General features: G+C 34.2%; 3 protein-coding genes across 11 annotated transcripts in view; 2 read left to right on the top strand and 1 right to left on the bottom strand.

Annotated features, from left to right (window-relative positions):
- The first annotated feature begins 80 nt into the window (after positions 1 to 80).
- Positions 81 to 13,679, top strand: LOC124495916 (uncharacterized). The gene is made up of 8 exons (XM_075733599.1): positions 81 to 711; positions 785 to 2,543; positions 2,600 to 2,718; positions 2,767 to 6,018; positions 6,070 to 7,207; positions 7,353 to 12,870; positions 12,936 to 13,118; positions 13,188 to 13,679. The coding sequence occupies exons 1-8, from the start codon at positions 681 to 683 to the stop codon at positions 13,278 to 13,280; spliced, it is 12,093 nt and encodes a 4,030-aa protein (XP_075589714.1). The 5' UTR covers positions 81 to 680; the 3' UTR covers positions 13,281 to 13,679.
- A 181-nt stretch (positions 13,680 to 13,860) lies between these two features.
- Positions 13,861 to 18,245, top strand: aux (cyclin-G-associated kinase). The gene is made up of 9 exons (XM_047059363.2): positions 13,861 to 14,351; positions 14,427 to 14,628; positions 14,692 to 14,956; positions 15,017 to 15,243; positions 15,312 to 15,918; positions 15,990 to 16,825; positions 16,882 to 17,650; positions 17,704 to 17,910; positions 17,979 to 18,245. The coding sequence occupies exons 1-9, from the start codon at positions 14,168 to 14,170 to the stop codon at positions 18,066 to 18,068; spliced, it is 3,387 nt and encodes a 1,128-aa protein (XP_046915319.2). The 5' UTR covers positions 13,861 to 14,167; the 3' UTR covers positions 18,069 to 18,245.
- Positions 18,246 to 18,425: 180 nt separating this feature from the next.
- Positions 18,426 to 21,688, bottom strand: part of LOC124495918 (uncharacterized) — a 29,563-nt gene continuing 26,300 nt past the window's right edge. For 7 of the 9 annotated variants that reach the window (XM_047059364.2, XM_075733604.1, XM_047059367.2 and 4 more), the window contains 2 exons: positions 21,431 to 21,604; positions 18,426 to 21,342 (listed from right to left, as the gene is read on the bottom strand). In XM_047059364.2, the coding sequence (XP_046915320.2) occupies positions 19,115 to 21,076 (1,962 nt within the window). In that variant the 5' untranslated portion in view covers positions 21,077 to 21,342; positions 21,431 to 21,604 and the 3' untranslated portion in view covers positions 18,426 to 19,114. Of the gene's footprint in view, positions 21,348 to 21,430; positions 21,605 to 21,688 lie in introns of all 9 variants that reach the window. The other 2 variants (XM_075733601.1, XM_047059365.2) reach the window with 1 other exon arrangement.

The following is a 21,688-nucleotide window of genomic DNA, read 5'->3' on the forward strand; positions in this document are numbered from 1 at the left end:
ACACTCTCGGCATTTTGGAATCTCGCGAAATTATTTTTTTTTTTTTTAATATATTGAGCAGCAGCAGCAGCAGCACTTTCGCTATCTTGATTTGTTGTGCGCCGTTTTTTATTAAAAAAAAAAAAAAAAAATAAAATAAAATATTCCTTTTTGTACCATTGATTATGATGATGATGATGATGATGATGATGATGGTAGAATGTAGTGATGAATAATATATCTTGAAAAAAATCCACTTGTACTATTGATCATTCAATTTAGAATCCAATGTTTATCATTATTCAATGATTAACATCAATATATAATATAAGAATTCGTTCAAGAATTTCATTTTGGATTCCGCGGAATATCGGAAAAGAAAATTCAAACAACAAAATCGCGACCAATATTTTTTTTTGAATGATCATAATGTTTATTATTTTGTTTGTATCAATGATCATCTGATTATTCGATTCTTGTTTTTTTTATCATCATCTGTATGTTTTTTTTTGTCTGACAATTTGAAATTTTTGTAAATTTCTCTCTCTGTGTGTGTGTGTACGATGACTTAGAATTTGAATTTTCATTTCATTCATTTAATCAATTGATAATTTGAATAAACAATTGGTTTTTGTTTTATTTTTTTGCGTGTTTTAATTTTTTTTTTTGTTCAAAAAAATCCACCATCATCAAGAATCATCATGGACGATTCTGTTGATTTAAATTATAATGGTATGTGTTTGGATTTTGTTTTCGATTGTTTTTTTTTTGCAATTGAGTTTTAAAAAAATCAATTTTTTTCCAGCAAACAATCAAACATTTCAGACAAATAATGATGATGATGAAGATATTAGCAATGTGAATGAAAAAAATATGGCTGATGAAGAATCATTTGATAATGAAATGAACAATAATGATGATGTCGATGACGACGACGACGATGATGATGGTGATGGTGATGATGATGATGCAGATGATGATGATGATGATGGTGATGGTGATTCAGTATGTAGTGAAACCGATTTACCCTTGATTACCGATGATGATGCAATTGGAATATCTATTAAATCCGAAGTGATTGATTCAAATGAAAATCCGACTAGTAGTCAATCAGTTTCTACTATTGCTAGTTGTCATACGAATAAAATTCATGTTGATGATGATGATGATGAAAATGCTAAATCAATTGTTTTCAAATCTGAAGAAGATACTACTAGTCCATCCACATCCACGGCAATGTCATCATCAGTGACAACAGCAACAAAACGAACATCTGGACGTTTACGTAAAGATGGAAAAGTGCCTATGCATGCAAAAAATCTATTTCCTGGTCGACCAGGTCGAAATAATCGTCCTAAAAGAAAATTTGCTCAGAATCTGATTTTAAATTTTTCTGACAACAATTCATCAATGACAATGATCAAACAGGAATCGACTACAAATCAAGAAGAGAATTTAGTTCCGAAACAGCAACAACAACAATCAGAACAAAAATCTATCTTATCATCGACATCGGTTGAATCAACATCAATAAATGAACCAAACATTACCGATAGTGGCGAGCTAATAGTATCGAATCCATTGGACTCTACTGCCACTATTGGCGATCCAGAGATATCATCATTAGAATTAATACCCGAAACATCTGTTACAACTGAATCATCAATCATATCATTCACTGCTCCATCAATTGAGAATGATCCATCCACTGTTATGAATATGGTGGAAACTGCTGCCCCTATGACTCCTTTGAATTCAGAAGAGAAAATAGTCACAGCTAAAAAGAAACTTAATCTTCCAGGTAAAATTAAAGGAAAATTGAGCGGCAGTCGACGAAATAAAACAATTGAATATCGAAAAAAACGTGGGCCGAAAGGCAAATTCAAAACATTCTCGACCGTAGCATTATCATCATCTTCTGCGTATTCTTTATTCAATGGTCCTGCTGGTAGTGCTGGTGCTGGTTATCAGTCTACCACTGCAACCACTTCTTCCAATTTAACTAATGTCATAACAACTATCGATAATAGCCAAGATGATTCCGGTATCGAGAATAAAATCATTCTTTGCTCAAGCAAAGATCATTTTGTATTAAGTCAAGATGTTTGCGTTAATTGTGGAAGTTTAGGTCAAGGTGATGAAGGACGCCTTATTGCTTGTGCTCAATGTGGCCAATGTTATCATTTGTTTTGTGCTCAAGATAATCAACCAACCAAAGTGACAAAAACAATGCTCAATAAAGGTTGGCGATGTCTCGAATGTACTGTATGTGAAGGTTGTGGGAAAGCAACCGATGATTCTAGGCTTCTTTTGTGTGATGATTGTGATATCAGCTATCACACCTATTGTCTGGATCCTCCACTTGAAGAAGTTCCACAAGGAACCTGGAAATGTCAATGGTGTGCCATTTGTACGAATTGTCGTTCAACATCGCCTGGTTATCGATCTCAATGGCAAGAGAATTATACTTTATGTGGACCATGCGCTAGTCAGAAGAAATGTTCATCCTGTAAATCAAATTATGATGAAAATGATTTGATTATTCAATGTATACAATGTCAACGGTTTGTATCAATCAATTTTGAAGAAAAATTAATTTTGATTTTTGTCATATAAACAGATGGCTACATTCTAAATGTGATTCCATGTTTGACGAAAATGAATGTGAGATAGCATCCAGTATTGGCTATCAATGCCTTAATTGCCGTCCAACCAATGAACCACCTCCACATATTCAAGGTATGTCAATTATTGAAAGTAAGTTTTATCTAAATCCTGTCTTTTTAGCCCGTAAAAATGGGACATTGAGATCTATATTCAATAAAAAACGTGCCGAAGAACGAAATGATCTTGAATTGATGAAGAAAAGTGAACAACAGCAGCAACAGAAAGAAATTCCCAGTGGTTTAGATGGTGATTCAAATAATCGTGAAGATTTAAATTGTCAAACAAATGCAGTTAAATTTCTATCAAAATATCATTTGGTCGATGGTGTCTATCTTTCGGAAACCGGGTTGGCTATGATTAAATCACAAGCAATTGAACAACCGAAAAAGACACGAACTAAACGCAAGAATAAAGATGATCAACAACAACAACAAGATGAGCAACAAGTTTCCAATGGTGGTACTAAAGATCAGGACATTACTGAAAATGGACCATCCAACGATAATGAAAGTGAAGAAGAAAAGAAAAAACGATTACGACGTTTACGGCTCGATAAATTAGGCATTGGTGGTTTTCTTATTAAACAACGTGGCCGTTTTAATTTCAATAAAGATGATGATGAAACAAGTCAAGATAATAATGAATCAAGATCTACGACACCTGAAAATCCTGCTGGTGAAGGTAGTCGACGTAGACGTCGTAGAATGAATAAAAAGAAAAATCAATTGCAAGATCAATATCCAAGTTATTTACAAGAGGCATTTTTTGGTAAAGAATTGCTTGATGTTATTACCACTTCAGCATCTTCATCTACCTCAGTGAATCCGAGTGCGAATAAATCAGCAGAAGAAATGTTTGATGAAAAAGAATCAAATGATGAAGATAATGAAATTGATGAACAAAATTTAATAGGAAAAGATGCTATCGTTGATTTGAATTCATTAGATCTAGGCTTTGCAGAAAACAAAACAAATGCATCGTCGACTGGAACGCAAAACAATGCAAAAAACAATGATGATCTCAACTTTTTCGATGAAAATTTTGCAGTCGATGATTTAATGTCTCCTGTGGACGCATTTGTCGAAATGTTCAATGATGAAAATGAATTGCTTAATGAATTATCTGCTGGTGATCCTACTGTTAACGATGAAGTTGTCACTGTTGGTGATGATAATGTCATTGTAAACAAATCAGATGATGTTGTAGTTTCTAGCCAAACCAAAATAACTACTATGGATGATATCCTGGATCCTGGATTTAATTTTGATGATGGGTTACCTCAGATGAACAGTAAAGATGTTGAAGATTTTCTTGTCATGTCAAATAATTCATTACCAGATTCATTATCAGATGTTGTTGTACCACCACCACCACCACCACAAGTAGTCGAAACACCAACAGCTCCACATCCAACACTTCATGTTCCTATTACATCTCAACAACAAGCCATGACTCCTGAAATGATACATAATCCACCACCACAAATGAATCCTATTGTTAGACCAAATCTTGAACAACCAGATATGTCTATGATGCATTCATCGACAAAATCCGATTTATCGGAATCATCCGCGCCTGTAACGCCAATAAGTAATGATTCATTGTCCAATATTCATCAACAATTTTCAAATACATTTGACAGTCTTCCTACACATCATCCACTTCCTCCTCCTGTTAATAATCATACAATAGTTCCAAATGGGCCACCACCACCTTTTAAAATGTCATCGAAACCTCGTTGCCATCAACAGCAACAACAACAACCACCTCCTCATACAGATAATTATTATCCAATGCAACAACAAATGGCTTCTAATATAAATGTTTCATCGGAACAAGATACAGAGACTACATCACAAGGTCAGAAGAATTATGTGAAATGGGAAGCAGAAGAAGCTTTAGGTCGATATGCCACAATATCAGCTGTACTTTATGCTAATATTAATCATCCAAGCTTGAAACATGAATTTCCTGAATGGTCTAATCGTTTGAAACAGATACATAAAATTTGGCGTCAATTATCTACTGAACAACGACAACCATGGTTACAAATGGCACGTGATAATCGTTCTGCACAGAAAAAGAATCAAGCAGAAATGATCAATAAAATAAATACGGACAATAGTGGAAACAATAATAAAAAGATGGAAGCCGATAAACAATGGAAATCACAACAACAAGATGTAATGATTATGAATAATCCAATGTCTAGTCAAACCAATGAAATGAGCGGAAGTGGATATCCACCACCACTACCACCACATGGTAATCCGTCCAACAGCGGCGGTGATTATCATACCAAAATGTATGCTTCACCACCCATTGGACCAATGTCTCAAATGTCACCAAATCAAATGATGCAACAACAGCAACAACAACAACAACCACCTGTAGCTAATCAACAGCAATCGCCCCTTCATCATCCGCATCCCATGAGTCCAATTATGCATTCTCCTCGTTTAAGACCTTTTACAAGTGGTACAGATGTAGTGGGTGGTTATCCACAACAACAACAACAACAACAGCCTACAATAACACCGCAACACATGATTCGACCACCATTTTCACCCAGTCATCAATCATCACCTAATATTCCATCACATCCATCTGACCAATGCCAATATCAATCAATGTCACCTGGTCAACGACCACAAAGTGCCGATCTTCAACAACCACATCCATCGCCTTACGTACAACAACCTTCGACACCTAACCCATATACTACACCTGTACGAACGCCATTTTCACCATCTGGTCATCATCAGCCTGGAACACCACATCCACAAGATCCTTATGCATCGATGCCACCCAGTGTAACACAACCTATAGCACCGTTAACTCCTGATTCATCATCATCACCATATGGTCAAATGCAACAGCATCAATCATCGATGGCTCCTTCAACACCACAACCTCAATCGCCTGCTCAATTGGCTCAACAATCTCCGTTAAGCAATGTACCAGATAATTCAATGATATATGCACGGTCGCCACGACCAGTAACTGTTAGCAGCAATCCAGTTCCATCCAATCAACCGATGCGTGGCCATTCATTTGATGAGAGTTTTGGACAACAACAACATAAACAGCCACGATCTGATCAAATTTATGCTTCCAACAATCCTCAACATCAAACAACCGCTTATTCACCGCAATACATGCCACAACAACAACAACAGCAACAGAATCCTTATCAAAATGATTCATATAATAACATGAATAGCCCAGTAACTTGCCAAGCAGATACTGGTATCAAAGTTCAGATGATGAGACCAGGACCTTCGATTCATCGTCCTCCACCTCCACCTCAACAACAACAACCCGCACCCCCAATGATACGTCGTGCCTTATCTGATCCATATAATACCACTGGTATGTCTGTAAATACGATTCGTTCACAATATAATCAACCACCTAAAATAGATGAGAATGATGGTAATAACAAACAACATCTTCGAAACTTGCTTCAAGTTCATCAGATGCGTCGAGCTGATTCATCACCATCTGCATCTTCTAAATTACCACAACAGCAACAACGGCCACCAATGTGGTCGGATCAACAACAAACACTCAATAATTTTCGACAACCAATGTCACCAGCTATGGCTCGTCCTCGAATACCTATTCAGCAGCAACAACAACAACAGCAACAGCCATATCCATTAGATCAAAATCATCAGCAACAAAATTTTCGATTCAGATCAAATATCGATAATTCTCAACAACAACAACGAACAATGACTATGGTTGCTCCAGGATTACAGCAACATCGACCCGATTTGATTCGATTTCCTCATCAACAGCAACAACAACAACAACAACAATCACCAAATACGTCATCACAGCAACAACAGTTTGGTGTACGATTTTCATCACAACAGCAACTTGGAAATCCCAGACAACAACAGCAGCAATGGAATAGTGGTGGTGGACCAGCTCCACCGATGAATCCACATTCTCACGTTGTACCACCCCCACCACCTCCAATGTCTCAATCATCTTCAGCACCAAATGTTTCAATGCAACCATCGCCATTACCATCATCATCTAATATTAAATCAGAAATGTCTCATCATGATGTAGAAATGTTGAAATCACAACCACCACCATCAACAGCGATTAGCGGTGTAGTAGAAACCGTGGAAGAAACTTGTGTCGATTCTTTAGCTGTTGATGATGATGAACTGTTACAGCTTGGTAATGATTTTAACATTTTAGAATATGCTGATCCAGATGCCAGTGTAGATGGTAAAAGTAACATTTTCGATGAATTGGATGAAAAAGATGATATGCTTTCCAGTGAAAATAAAGATAAAACTCAGAATCCATCTGAGAGAAAAAATTCCATTGATATTACAAAGAATGAAAATGTAGATCAGCAACAACAACAACAACAAGCTCATTCTTCGACAACAGTTCCATTCCATCAACGACAACAACAAACGCAGCTACAGCAGCAGCCCCCACAACAACAACAACAACAACAGCAACCACCACGAATGGTCAGACCAGAATCACAACAACAACAACAACAACATCAGCAGCAGCAACAACAGACGCAATATTTTGGTTCAGATTCTCTATTAAGTGATGATGATTTTGAACGATTAAAAAATGATTTCCTTAGTGATTCATCGGAACATCAACCGCCGCCTGGTCATTCTCATAGGTCAAATGCAACAACAATTACAACCAAATGTATATCCACAGGTCCAACAACAACAACAACAACCTGGCATGATGCAACCGAATTCAATGATGCAGATACAGAATCCTATGGCTCCTCATCAACAACAACAGCCACCACCACCGCAAATGTTGCATCCACAGCAACGACAACAATATAATCCAAATACAGGTGGATGGCCACAGCAAAATCGATTACCATATCAACAGCAACCACCATCACAACAACAACAACAACAACGGATGCATATTCGAATGTTACAACAACCACCACCACATCCACAAGGAATGATGGGACGGCCACATATGACTCAAATGTATTCTAATACCGGTCCAGCTGGTGGTCAACGGATCATGTTACAGCAACAATCACAACCACCACAAAATACTCATCCTTTACAACAGCAGCAGCATATGATGCAACATCATCGACCACAAATGCCGAATGTTTCTTCCGTTGCCGGTGTTGTTGGTGATGAATACAACGATTTAGCTCAGCAACAAAATTCAATGATACAACGACAAAAAATTCTCGAAACAGATATAGCACAGATGCGAAAGACGAAAAAATCATTGAATGCAAGGCAACGTCAATGTCGAAAGAATCAAACCGAACTAAATGATGCTGATGCTGAAGAATTAGCACGTGTTACTCAACGAATTCATGAATTACAAAAACAATTGGATCATGTTCGAAAATATAATAAACAAAATAATGCTCTACAGGATAAACGGAAATCAACTAATAATGCTTCATTACCTCATTCGCCTAGTGCTCGGACACAAACACCACCACGGTCGGTAAATTCACCTTTAGCTGCTTTGAGTACATCTGGTCCAGGAACACCGCTAGGAATATGTCCATCGACACCACAATCACCATCGTTAACTAGTCAATCTCCATCATCATTGATGCAGAATTCTCCAATGTCTAGTTTACATTCTCCAGCATCGTTGTCAGCAGCAATGCCACAATCACCGATGACCATTAATAATCCCGATGCATCATCAATGATCGTAACACCTACTGGAATGCCTATTCGTCCACAGATTGTTCAGGATGATAATAATCCATTTTCTGATGTGTATTTACAAAAAGAAAAGAAACAGCAACAATCGTCAATGTATCAACAGTATCAATCAGGATTTGATGATGGTCAACAGACACAACAACAACAACAGCAGCAACAGTATTATCAACATCCTGGTCAATCTCCATATCAATCGATGAATCAGTCTTCACAAATGGCTCCGAGAAATTCATTTCCACCACCTCAAAATTATCCACAACGATTTCCAGGCCCCAGTGGCAGTGGAAATCTATCCGGCATCAACACTCATTTTGCCGCAACAGGTCAACAATCACAACAACAACCAATTACTTATCAACAGCAAATACGTAGACCCCCACCTCCACCTTACCCTGGAAATCCTCAACAACCATCTATGCAACAACAACAACAACATCCGGTTTATTGTTCTACTTCTGTATCACCTGTTGGCGGTTATCGTTCAGCTCAACAGCATCCACAGCCAAATCCTCAACTTCGAATGCAAATGCGAAATTCAGTTCCACCTCCATCTTCACAATCAATGGACCCATGTCCGCCGATGAACATACAGCCCACCTCACATTATCAAGACTCTCATATGATAATGTCACAACCTCAATCAACACGTGATTCATATCAACAGATGAATTCAATGATGGATTCTATACCACCACCAATGACGCCCATTGTAGGCGAAGCTGAAACAACTATAGAATTCACTATTTCTGAACAAGGTAATGGAGTAGATAATGAATCTGATCCGTTTACATTTCTTAAAGAAACGACTTCTGAAAATAAAGCACAACAACAACAACAACAACAACAAGTAGAACAACCAGAACAGCAACAAGAAGTTCTGCCAGGTGACAATAATGTGCAATTAGATTCGAATCAGCCGTCATTATCTGATAATCCAAATACAGAAAACGTCATTCATACATCATCCACAAGTGATAATTCATTTCAAACATCATCTGATCATATTCATGTTGGTGATCGGAATGATGCTAGCTCAAACCATTCAGAAACCATAAGCGATCCAGCTACTTCTTCAGTGGATCGAATTCAATCAGATTCATCTATTAATCGTTTACAGCAGCAACAGCAGCAGCAGTCATCGGATGCATGTTCAATCAAACAGAATGCATTATTAAAAAAACTTTTACAAAATTGTCCATCAGCTGATCATCTTAAATCTATGGCATTATTAAATCAACAGAAAAAAAATCAATCAAATGAATCAATAACAACTGCTGATAACCAGCAACAGCAGCAACAACAACAAGAGCAACAGCAGCAGAGTTCAAGTTCATCTGGCCAAAAGGAAATTGAATCTTTACCCAATTCTTCTGAAATTCTTAATGAATCCACTACTGAAATGGATAAAATGCCAACGACTTTAATCGAAAATGAAACTACTAAAGAATCAACCATATCATCAACACCTGTTGTGGAAAACGCTACTACTCCTGCTGTCACACAGACAAACAATGATACTCCCAACACGCCTACCACCACCCCTGTGGTAGTAAAAAAACCAAGCTATTTAGACATAAGACGTGCTCAACTTGAACGTGAACCAACACCACCACCTGAAGATAAACCAAAACGTAAACGAACCGTTAAACGTAAAGAAAGTCAAAAAAGTAATGATGGTGATTCCAACCAAGAGGTAGCGACAAACGTTGGCTCAAATAATACCAATTCGAACAATTCAACTACAACGATCAAAACGAAAAAACGTCAACGAAAAGGTTCTCAAACCAAAGGTGATGATAATTCAAATGATTCACTAACTAGCAATGAGAAAATTCTCACATCAATCATCAATCATATTCGAACATTACCGATTGTACAGATTGATGAGCCTGATGTTCAAGTCAACATGAATGTTTGTCTTCCACCGGATTCAGTAGCTGGACTTAATGTTAAAAAAACACAATTAAAAGGATGCTATGGTAGTGCCTTTCTGCCATCTCAAATCGATTACTATTCATACTATCCTTTTGGACCGAATAAACCAACACCAATTATGGCACCAAATTCAATTCATATGAATTCCACTACAAAAGTTGGCTATTATCAAGAAGAATTTGGCCGGTCTATTCTTGATTGTTATAAAGATCAACCATGGAAAGAATCATTTTCAGTACAGAAAGAGATAAAAAATGAATCATTTTCGCTTTATTCACGAGATATTGATAGCCCAGAAACTATAGTTTCAGCATCATCACCAGAATGTATGCTTTATAATCATCCAAAAGATGAATATAATCGAATGAAATATATTAATGATGATTCTGATGTTGATCTTGATGATGGTGATTGTGATGAAGATCGAAAATCACCATTTCTAACATTTTTACCGCTATATTCTGATAGTGAAAACAATAAAGAGAATAAATTTGATGTGGACAAAGATGATAATTATTCATCAAAAACAAAATCATCATTAATTAACAACAAATATGGCCATCAACAACAAGGACCATTAAAAGAATCGGGAAATGCACAAGTGGAAATCACTTTGATGATTAATCCTAAACATAATATCAAAGAAGTGATGGAAGCATTGGCAAGATTATTGAAATTAAAATCAACATTTAGTTATAATGTAGAAAAATCACCAAATTCAACCACAACAGAAGTGATAGAAATTTTCGCCAACAACAATAATTCAATAAATCATTGTTGTAAATTTTGTCATTGTACCATAGAAAATCAACAACAAAGCTATAAGGCCAATGATGATCGATCATTAGATCATGGTTTAGATCTGATGAATGATGATCAATTTTGTAATAAAGAATGTTTCAAAAATTATGCATTGACCAACATGAAACTCAAAGATGCTAATAATTACAATCCAATAATAAAACATGAAGATAGTATTAATGATGATGAACATATGGATATTGCTGAACCAGAATTGCTTTCAATATTCAGCAATAGCAATAGTCAAAACAACGTTATTAACAATATTAATGATAGTGAACCTGGCACGGATATCGAATCCATTATCAGTATACATGAAAAACATTGGAAAAATACACGATATTTATACTGGACAAATGATTCATTCAACAAGAATGAATCCAACATTAAATTGGAACAGACCGAAGATAATGATGATAAATATGAATCAGTGGAAGAGTTATTGGATCGTTTGGAAATTTGTTTGAAACCAAATCGTAATAGTCAAGAGAAGCGACAATGTATTTTTTGCCATGAATTAGGCGATGGTATTGCTGATGGTCCATCCAGATTACTAAATATGGATGTTGATAAATGGGTTCATTTGAATTGTGCTTTATGGTCATATGAAGTATATGAAATGTGTAACGGTGCATTGATGAATGTAGATCAAGCATATAAACGTGCTATGAATTCTGTTTGTGTTAAATGTACGAAATTCGGTGCTTCAATCAAATGTTTTCGATTACGATGTAATAATTCTTATCATTTTCCATGTGCTATCAAAGAAAAATGTGTATTCTATACAGATAAAACATTGTTTTGTCCAACACATTCATCAAAAGGAATGCCATTTTTGAATGCTGAAGAAATGAATTCATTTGTTGTCAATCGTAAAGTATATATTAATCGTGATGAACAAAAACAGATTGCTGCTATGTTACATCAAGGTGATAATAACTTGATGAGAATTGGAAGTTTAATATTTCTTAATATTGGTCAATTATTGCCACATCAATTACAAAATTTTCATACGGAAACTTGTATCTATCCGATTGGATATAAAGTATCAAGATTTTATTGGAGTCCACGACATCTTGGTAAACGTTGCCAGTATATTTGTTCGATTGGTGAACGTGATGGAAAGCCAATGTTCTTTATCGAAGTCAAAGAAGAAGGTTATGAAACTATCACGTATGAAGCATGTACGCCTAAATTAGCATGGGAAAAAATAATCAATTCTATAGTCATTCTACGTGAAGAAGCCCAAACGATCAAAGTATTTTTTGATTTCGTTACTGGTGAAGATTTGTTCGGCCTAAAAGAACCATCGATTATTCGTATATTAGAATCATTGCCGGGCATTGATACACTTGATGATTATAAATTACGTTACGGGCGTTCACCATGGTATGAATTACCATTGGCTATAAATCCAAGTGGATGTGCCCGATCTGAACCATTCAAACGATTCCATTATAAACGACCTCATACTTTACATGTTTCATCTACTAGTGTCTCTCATCATCGATCATCAACATTGCCATCTCCATTGACAAATTCCGATTGTTCATCACCATATGTTAAACCATTTGCACCATCCAAAGTATCACAGTATAGAAAAATGAAACAAGATTGGCGTAATAATGTTTCACTTGGACGTTCACGAATTCAAGGTCTTGGTCTTTATGCTAAAAAAGATATTGAAAAACATACTATGATCATTGAATATACTGGCCTAATAATTCGGAATCATATTGCCGATCGTAACGAAAGAATTTATGAAGAACAGGTAAGTTTCATTGTGATTAAAGTTTTTTTTTAATGCTCACCACTATTTACTTGTATTACCAACAGAATCGTGGAATCTATATGTTTCGATTAGATGATAATCGTATAATTGATGCAACACTTCAAGGTGGCCTTGCTCGCTATGTGAATCATTCATGTGATCCTAATTGTGTTACCGATTGTGTTCAAATTGATCGAGAGATTAAAATTCTCATTATTGCTAATCGTAAAATTCAAAAAGGCGAAGAGGTAAGTGATAATTTTTTTTTCTTAAAATTAAATTTTTATAAAAATTATTGATTTTTTTCCTGTAAATAGCTTACATATGATTACAAATTTGATGTTGAAGATGATCAACATAAAATTCCATGTCTATGCGGTGCTGCTAATTGTCGTAAATGGATGAATTGATATGTTTTTTTTTTAAATTGTTGTTTGAAATTGGCCATCATCATCAATTGTTTATAATCAAATCCTTTTTTTTATTATAACTTTATTTATTCTTTAATTTTTTCACATACACACACACACACACACACACACACACACATATTTGCACCGCCATGTAAATCGCAAATTGATTATTGTGCAATATATAAAGAAGAATTGAATCAAAAAAAGAAAAAAAATTATCCAATTTCTTTGTATTTATAAACAAAAAAAACATATTATTATTCTAATTAACAAAATAACTAAAAAAAGCTATAAATGATTTTTTATTTTATTTTATTTTAAATTTATAATTAAAAATTTTCACATAATTAAAAATAAAATTCTGGATTCTAAAATGGATTCGTTTTTTTTTAATAACAATATCCAATATAAGATGGCGCTACAATTATTGAATGTGAGTTAACATTTTCGTATGTATATTTTTGATACGAGAAGGCGGATTGTTGTTGATAATGATTATTATGATGATGATGATGATGATGATGGATGGATAGCTGTTGACAAAAAAAAAAAAAAAAAAAGTTTGTCCGTTCGTTCCACCAGCTGCCTTCATTCATTCATTCATTCGTTCAATCATTGTTGTTGTTATTTATTTTTTTTTTAATCTCTCTTTATCTTTCTCTTCTTTTGTTTTTCTCCATAATTGTTTCTCCCATCAAATGATTTGATTCTATCTTTGACGATATTTTCTTCTTTCTTTTAATTTGAATTCTTCTATATTTCATAAAAATTGTGATAGATTCATCATCATCATTTTTTTTTACTCTTCATCATCATCATTTGAAATCCATATTTGCTTGACCATTTTAATCTATCAAAATCTTCAAATGTTATAGAAAAAAAAAATGAATGAATTGTTTCGAAATTTAGGCCTTTCATCATCATCATCATCGACATTGGCAACGGTGGCTACATCGTCGACAACAACAACAACATCTGGTAATGAAAATTGTTTAGTCAATCCTTTCGTTGGCGATATTGTTGACGTTGGAAATTTTCATCTACGTCTTGAATTGTTGATTGCAGAAGGTTATTTTTTTCTATATTCAATATTACAATATTGAATATTCTAATCACATCTTTATTTTTCTTTTTTTTTTGCAGGTGGATTTGGCTATGTTTTCCAAGCAAAAGATCTTAAAACGTCCAAACTTTATGCTGTCAAACGAATGATCTCTTCGGATAATGAATCAAAAAAAGAGATTGAAAATGAAATCGCTATACTTGAACGTATACAAACTCATCGACATATTATGGAATTCTATGGCTACAGTATCATCAAATCCAATGTTTATTATCTTTTATGGTAAGAAGTTTTTTTGTTCTTAACTAAAACTTTGTTTAATTCCGCATTTGTTTTTTTTTCTAGTGAACATTGTGGTTCTGGATCATTGAAAGACGTGAATTTACCGATTGCCGATAAACAACTGTTGAATCGTGTTATTTATCAAATTACACTGGGCTTAGAAAAACTTCATCTAATGAATATCATTCATCGTGATGTTAAAATTGAAAACATTCTATTTGATTCTAATGGCTTCGTGAAGCTATGTGATTTTGGTTCAGCAACTGATAAATCATATAAACCTGATCATAATTGGACACCAATTCAACGATCATTGTTAGAAGACGAAGTAAGTTATTGATTATTTATAATCAATGTTTTTTTCATCTCATTTCCAATGGTATTTTAGATGAATCGTCATACTACACCAATGTATCGACCTCCAGAAATTCTCGATACATATCTTCATTATGAGATTAATACATCGATGGATATCTGGGCGCTAGGTTGTTTGATTTTCTGTATCCGTTTTGGTCAACATCCATTTGAAGATTCATCTAAATTACGTATCATTAATTGTAAATATTCTATTCCATCATCAGTCAACCATCAAGAAACGATAATAGATATGATCAAGTAATACCTGTTGTTGGTCCTAACGATATTTCCACAATTCTAATGTTTATGTTTTATTTTTCATTCAGACAATGTTTGCAAGTGAATCCAGCTGATCGAATCGATTGTTCAACTATACTCAAACGAATGGACGAAAACTTTGTTGATCTGAATTCTCCATGTCTTATGCCGAAAATTCCTCCTCATTCAACGAAAATGTCACCGATCGCTGAACAACCAGCATTAGCGAATTTGCAATCCACTGTCCCAGTACCCGGTATAGCGCAATCATATTTTGCCGGTTTTACTAGGTACATAAAAGATACATCAAACAAAGTCATGCAAACTGTTCAAAATTCTATAGCTAGACAAGATTTAGACATGACATTTTATACATCTCGTCTGCTAGTCATGTCTTATCCAGCTGAAGGGCTAGAATCTGCTTACAGAAATCATATTGATGATGTACGGGCTGTTCTTGAATCTCGTGATGCTCCATATTGTGTGATCAATGTTAGTGGACGTTCATATGATGGTACGGTGAAATTTGGTCCAAAAATTAAAGTCATTGATGGTGGAACTGATTGGAAAGATCCAAAAAGAGTTGCCCCATTAATTTCAATTATCTCATTATGCGATCATATATTTAAATGGATGAATCAGAATGATCGTCATACGATTGTCATCCATTGTATGGTGAGTTTTTTTTGTTGGTCTTGTTTGTTTTAAATGTTTATTAATCATTTTTGATTTTTTACTTTTTTTAGGATGGCAAAAACAATTCCTCAATGTTGACCATATCATTTTTGGTTTTGATTGGACTATTTCGTGATTATCATCAAGCTCATAAGTTTTTCCTATTGAAGCGGAATCCTGTTGAACTTACATCATCTCAGCATCGATATCTTAATTATATAACAAAGCTCAAGAAAGAAAAATATTTAAATTTCTTTTCAATGAAAAAACAAGTGGTAATTAAATCAATTAAAATGGTTGGCATACCATTATTCACCAAGATACGCGATGGATGTAGACCCTTTGTTGAATTATACTCGAATCTATCTTCAAAAATCTATTCAACCTTCACCGATTATGAGAAATTGATCCATTATACAAAAGGGATTAATGAACTTGTGATTTGGCGTGATGTTAACGTTACTTTTGATATAACTTCTGATCTATACCTTGTCATCTCGCATGCACGATCAACGATTGGTTCGAAAATGTTGAATCAACAAAAACCGACTGCCATCAGAATAACATCCTTACAATGCAATTTATTTTTTGAAAATGATAATCATGATGGCCAATATAAAATTGAATTCAATTTGACCGATTTGGATCATACTGAAGAGCTGGATAGGTTTCCATTTGATTTCAAAATTGAAATTGATTATGAAATTACTCCAAACGGAATTCAAGCTGACATTGTCAACAAACAGCAATTTCAATCTGAAATTAGCGAATTAGAGATATTGTTGATCGATAAACCAGAATGTGTATTTGTCGATAATAGGGAACATGAAGAATTTCTTGAAATCAACTCTGCTGTTATGAAAGAGAGTCCTCATGAAATTAAGGCTGATGTTTATAGTCAAACATTGTAAGTTTCATCTGAAAACATTTGTATATAACATTACTCACGAACTTTTATTTCAGATTGGTTGACACGGAAAAATCAAACGCTACAAATAATATTGATTTTCTTAATATGAAAATGAACAATGTTGACCTATTGGAACAGTGCAATGAAAATAAAAATGAATTGAGTAGTGAAGAAAAAACTGATTTATTGGTTAATTTAAGTTTTGGAGAATCAATCAGCAAAAACGAACAGAACAAATTTTCCGATGATTTATTAAACTCACCTAAAATTGATTTATTCAGTAATAATAAGGAATTCAATACTTATTCAAAATTGACAACAGATGACCTGCTCAGCATGGATCAATCGCCCGATCTTGACGATAAATTAGTGTTTCCAACAAACGCATCACAATTTAATCCCACAATTATCAATGACATTTCGAAGATGGGTAATAATCTAAAATCAAAAAATCCATCAACACCAAATCTAGCTACCACTTTTGATCCTTTCGGTGATCTCGGTGATTATCTGAATTTTTCCAGCGAAACTAATCATTGTAATCAATCGTCAATTCCAGTATCGTCAATACCTCGTGTTTCTTCTTGTAATGATTTTCCTGATGATACAAAAACGAACAAAAGTACAACAAAAACTGATCAAACAAAACAAACTCGACCCGATTATAGTCGTCATAATTTTGATGATATCTTTTCAAGAACCGGGCTGAAAACACCTCGGGTTAATGGCAATGAATTTGAAGATCTTCTATGTGGTTTCAAAAAATCCAATCCAGAAAGCAATACAACTAAAACTATGGCTCAAATTCGAAAAGCAGAAATGGTAATCTATCTTTGTGAATGTTTTGCTAATTTGTCTAATTATTGTTTATGTAGCTTAAAGCAGGAGCCAATCCTATTCGTCTAAAAGTGGGCGAATGGACCGAAAATAAAGAGAAAAATATACGAGCTCTGCTCTGTTCCTTGAATAGTATCGTTTGGGAAGGCTGCAATTGGACTCCGATCGGAATGCATCAATTATTGACACCGAACGATGTTAAAAAAATGTATAGAAAAGCTTGCTTGGCTGTTCATCCAGACAAGGTAAACACTTTGGTCATAATAGCAGTTTTCAACATATTTAATTGACAATGTTTTTTCCTCCTCTTCAGCTGGTAGGTAATCCACATGAAGAATTGGCCAAATATATTTTTATTGAGCTAAATGATGCTTGGTCGGAATTCGAAAAAAATCAACAATAAAAACTGATATATGTGTGAAATCTTTTTTGTGACCTTAAATTTGTGGTTATGGCCATTCTTAATTATCAATATAAAAACTTTGTAATTGTGTTTTGGATTTTATTTTAAAAGTCCTCCCACGACATATATGTTTTTGCTAAATATACGAATGAAAATCGGATAATTCAACAAGTAATTCAATAACTGAACTTTTTTCTGAATTAATTTCGAATAACATTTCTGACAACAGATGGCACCAATATCGGAAACTTGTTGAAATTGTCAAACATGGTAAAATTGTCAATAGATGGAAGTACCTGTTTCACAAAAAAAAAATTCATTTCACATTTATAAAAACTGAAAAAAGTCGATCAATCATTTTCATAGAAAAATCATTTTATTCAAAGAAAACCACAAAATGAAAATATTAACAATTACAAGATTACAAGTTATTATATCTGCATGACATGATTTGGTCGATCATTAATTTTCCATTTCTTTCCATCCGATAATGATGTAATGGCTATTTGGGTGAAGATCGATGAATTTGATGGCTAAAACAAATTTGAGGTGTTATTAAGATGATTGGCACCGGATGAATATATGTATTTATTAAGTATATTATACCAGCATGTTGATTTGATGCATCGATGCAGTTAAAGTGAGATGGAATTTTAAAACAAAAGATAATAAAAGAAAAAAAAAAAGATCACAAATGTCCCATGTTCATTAATTCATCCCATGAGACTGAAAAAGGTGTGTGTGGTGCATGAATGTGTCAAATATGAAAACGGCATAAAGAAAAATCGTGTATATACAAAATATTTGTATTGTTGTGATTAAACGACTAGTTCGGTTATTTAGGAATTCTTCATTTTAAAAATTCATTAGACATTTAGCCCGAATTATCTGGTGAATGGTGGTTGTTTTGCCCAAAAACCAATGTTATTCAAAAAAAATGATGAAAATTTGTTCAGTGGTTCGTTGTTCTGACAATCATCTGATAAAGCAATGAACACATGATCCATCTGGTCGAATCTCGATTTGTTGAAAATTTCCAATGAAATCTATGCAGTATGTTCAATGGAATTTTGGTCAAAGAATCCTAATGTTTTCAGTACATGAGTGGTTCGTTGAACAAGTTCATGTTTGTAACGAAAAATAGTCGTATCACGGGTTGTGTATTGTCTGAATTCTTTACAACTTTTTTTCAACGGACCAACACAATCTTTTCGATAATGTTGAAGATGTGCTAATTCTATCGGAATCGAATAAGTGGTACAGGTTCCAAAACAATTCAATGGGAAATGATTGTGTAGAGACACTGCCCGTTCTGTGTTATGAAAACATTTGACATATTGGCCTGGCTTTGTATAATTTTGTGAACGATATACATGTTGAAGCATGTGCAAATAACGCGGTATTCCAGCTTCATGCGCTTCATGATGCATCTGTTCTTCGTTGTGATTTAAATCGTCCAAAAAATATACATTACGAACATTGTAACTGGCTCGGGTGTAATTTTTTTCCATCAATGACAGCCTTTGCACTTCAGCCATCATATCGGACCAATTGGAATGTTTGAGAGGCATTATCACTTCGTCAATATCGAGTAGAGCGACATAATTATAGCTATACAAATTACGATAAAGACAATCATTGTAAGGAATCAGCTCATTTTGTCGTTTATTTGTGAGCTTGTTTTTCAAATAAAGATGTCTGAAGCCAGGCAAATTAGGTTGATGACCCGGCAATGAAATTTTTGTCAGCTCAACGGCGCCTTCATTTTGATAATAATTCAATACTTTAGTTATGTTTGGGTGGATCTCTAGATCATAGAGGAAAATCTTGTTGGCGCCCATCAATCGTAACAGCTCGATCCATTCGACTAAACGAACGCTGAGATCTTCATGTAAGAAATCAAGGCCTTTGACGCAGACGGCAAATTCTTGTTTTTTTGCCGGCCGATTGTTGATTATCTTGAGATTATTGTTTGCTTTTAGGCAACGATTATCGACTAGTGATACAGATGTGGGATAAAAATCTTTTGGTAATCCTTTGATTCTTGGGATTTTACATGTTATTATGTATGGCTGTAGAAAGCCATCTTTATAATTGCCCCATTTACTATACCATCCGTAAATATAAGTGGCCTGTGAAATAATTGGCACGGAAATTCGATCAAACCAAATCTGACAAAGAGTTGGTGGTGGTGCAATTCGATCAATCATTGCCAATATTCTAACCATAGGCAATGGCCCGCCACGCCAACGATTATCATAATAGGCTCCATATAAATAAAATGAACTATTCCCAGTTGTAAATTTTTGCCAATAAATATTGTTAAATTCAAGCTCATAAAGATTGGGAAATTCAACTCGACAACTTTTAACATTAGATGATGATTTTGGCTTCGGATATTTACGAGCTTTTAGCCAATACGTCAAGGCTAGATTATTATTGCTTCGATTTTCAAGATCAATTAAAAGTTGATTTTCACCTAAAATAGGCATGGAATCGATATGAGGTTCCAAATCAAGATATGTTGATATGTCTTCATCGATTTGCTTGTTTGCTGGCGACTCAAAGATGTTTGAATTTGTATTGCTATTTGATTGTATTAGATTATTCGTTTGATTCGATAGTATAATGGCACTCGTACTATTTGTCATTGGCAAAGTTGGTAACAATTGAGCAGATGATGATTTTTGTATGACTATTGAATTTTTACTTTTGTTGCCTGATGATGATAATGATGATGTCGTTGAATCATGGTTTATTATTATTGATGTTGTATGATCACTAGAATCGGTTTTTTGTAATAAACCACGTATAACTTGACCTGTAGTCACCGTACCGAATGCATTATTATTATTATGATCCGTTGTATCCGCCAAAACATCATACGGTATCCTATCACGTTGATAACTAATGGTTAAATGTAATGCTAAAAAACATAGAAAACTTGATACTGAAGCTAAATAGATAAGCTTCTTATATGCTCTCACAGGAAGTTTGATTTGCAACATTATTATATTTTATGATGATGTGCAGTAGCAGTTGTTGTTGTTGTTTGAAAGATTATTCAAGCTTCAATTGTGATATTTGAATATAAGAAAAAATAGAAATAAAAACATGAATTCTAGTCGTATTCAATTTTCAATCACACACACGCAACCATCCAAGGTATCGATTTACGTTCAATCATAATAACAATAATGATGATGATAATGATGATTGACTATAAGGTTGATAGGATTTCATTTTGAATTTCTTATCATTTTTCTTCCAATTTCTATACTTGAAAATTGAATGGAAAAAAATGTTGTTGTTGTTAATAATAATAATAATAATAATAAATCACGTAAACAAAAATTGCTTACCAAATTGTTGGAATGAACACCAAAAATTATCATTATCATTGCGTTTGTAACCCATCAAGAGTAGTAGGTAGTCACATTGAATTAGTTTTCGCTGACAAACGGTATTGTTTTTTTTTCTTCTGATGATTCTAATCACACGATAATTATTTTCTTCTTCTTATTTCTTTGAATTTACTGAAATAAACAAAACAAAACAAAACGAAAATGATTATTATTATTGATTATAAACGTGATAAAAATGATTATTTTTAATATTAT

The sequence above is a fragment of the Dermatophagoides farinae genome, chromosome 8 (genome assembly GCF_024713945.1).
Source record: "Dermatophagoides farinae isolate YC_2012a chromosome 8, ASM2471394v1, whole genome shotgun sequence".
In the NCBI taxonomy this organism is placed as follows: Eukaryota; Metazoa; Arthropoda; class Arachnida; order Sarcoptiformes; family Pyroglyphidae; genus Dermatophagoides; species Dermatophagoides farinae.

Coding starts and splice junctions, on each gene's coding strand:
- LOC124495916 (XM_075733599.1), top strand. CDS start 681: ATGGACGATTCTGTTGATTTAAATTATAATG. Junction 7,208..7,352: donor CAGCAGCAACAACAGACGCA/ATATTTTGGTTC, acceptor AAATGTATATCC/ACAGGTCCAACAACAACAAC. Junction 12,871..12,935: donor AAAGAATTTATGAAGAACAG/GTAAGTTTCATT, acceptor TATTACCAACAG/AATCGTGGAATCTATATGTT.
- aux (XM_047059363.2), top strand. CDS start 14,168: ATGAATGAATTGTTTCGAAATTTAGGCCTTTCATCATCATCATCATCG. Junction 17,651..17,703: donor AAATTCGAAAAGCAGAAATG/GTAATCTATCTT, acceptor TTGTTTATGTAG/CTTAAAGCAGGAGCCAATCC. Junction 17,911..17,978: donor TGGCTGTTCATCCAGACAAG/GTAAACACTTTG, acceptor CCTCCTCTTCAG/CTGGTAGGTAATCCACATGA.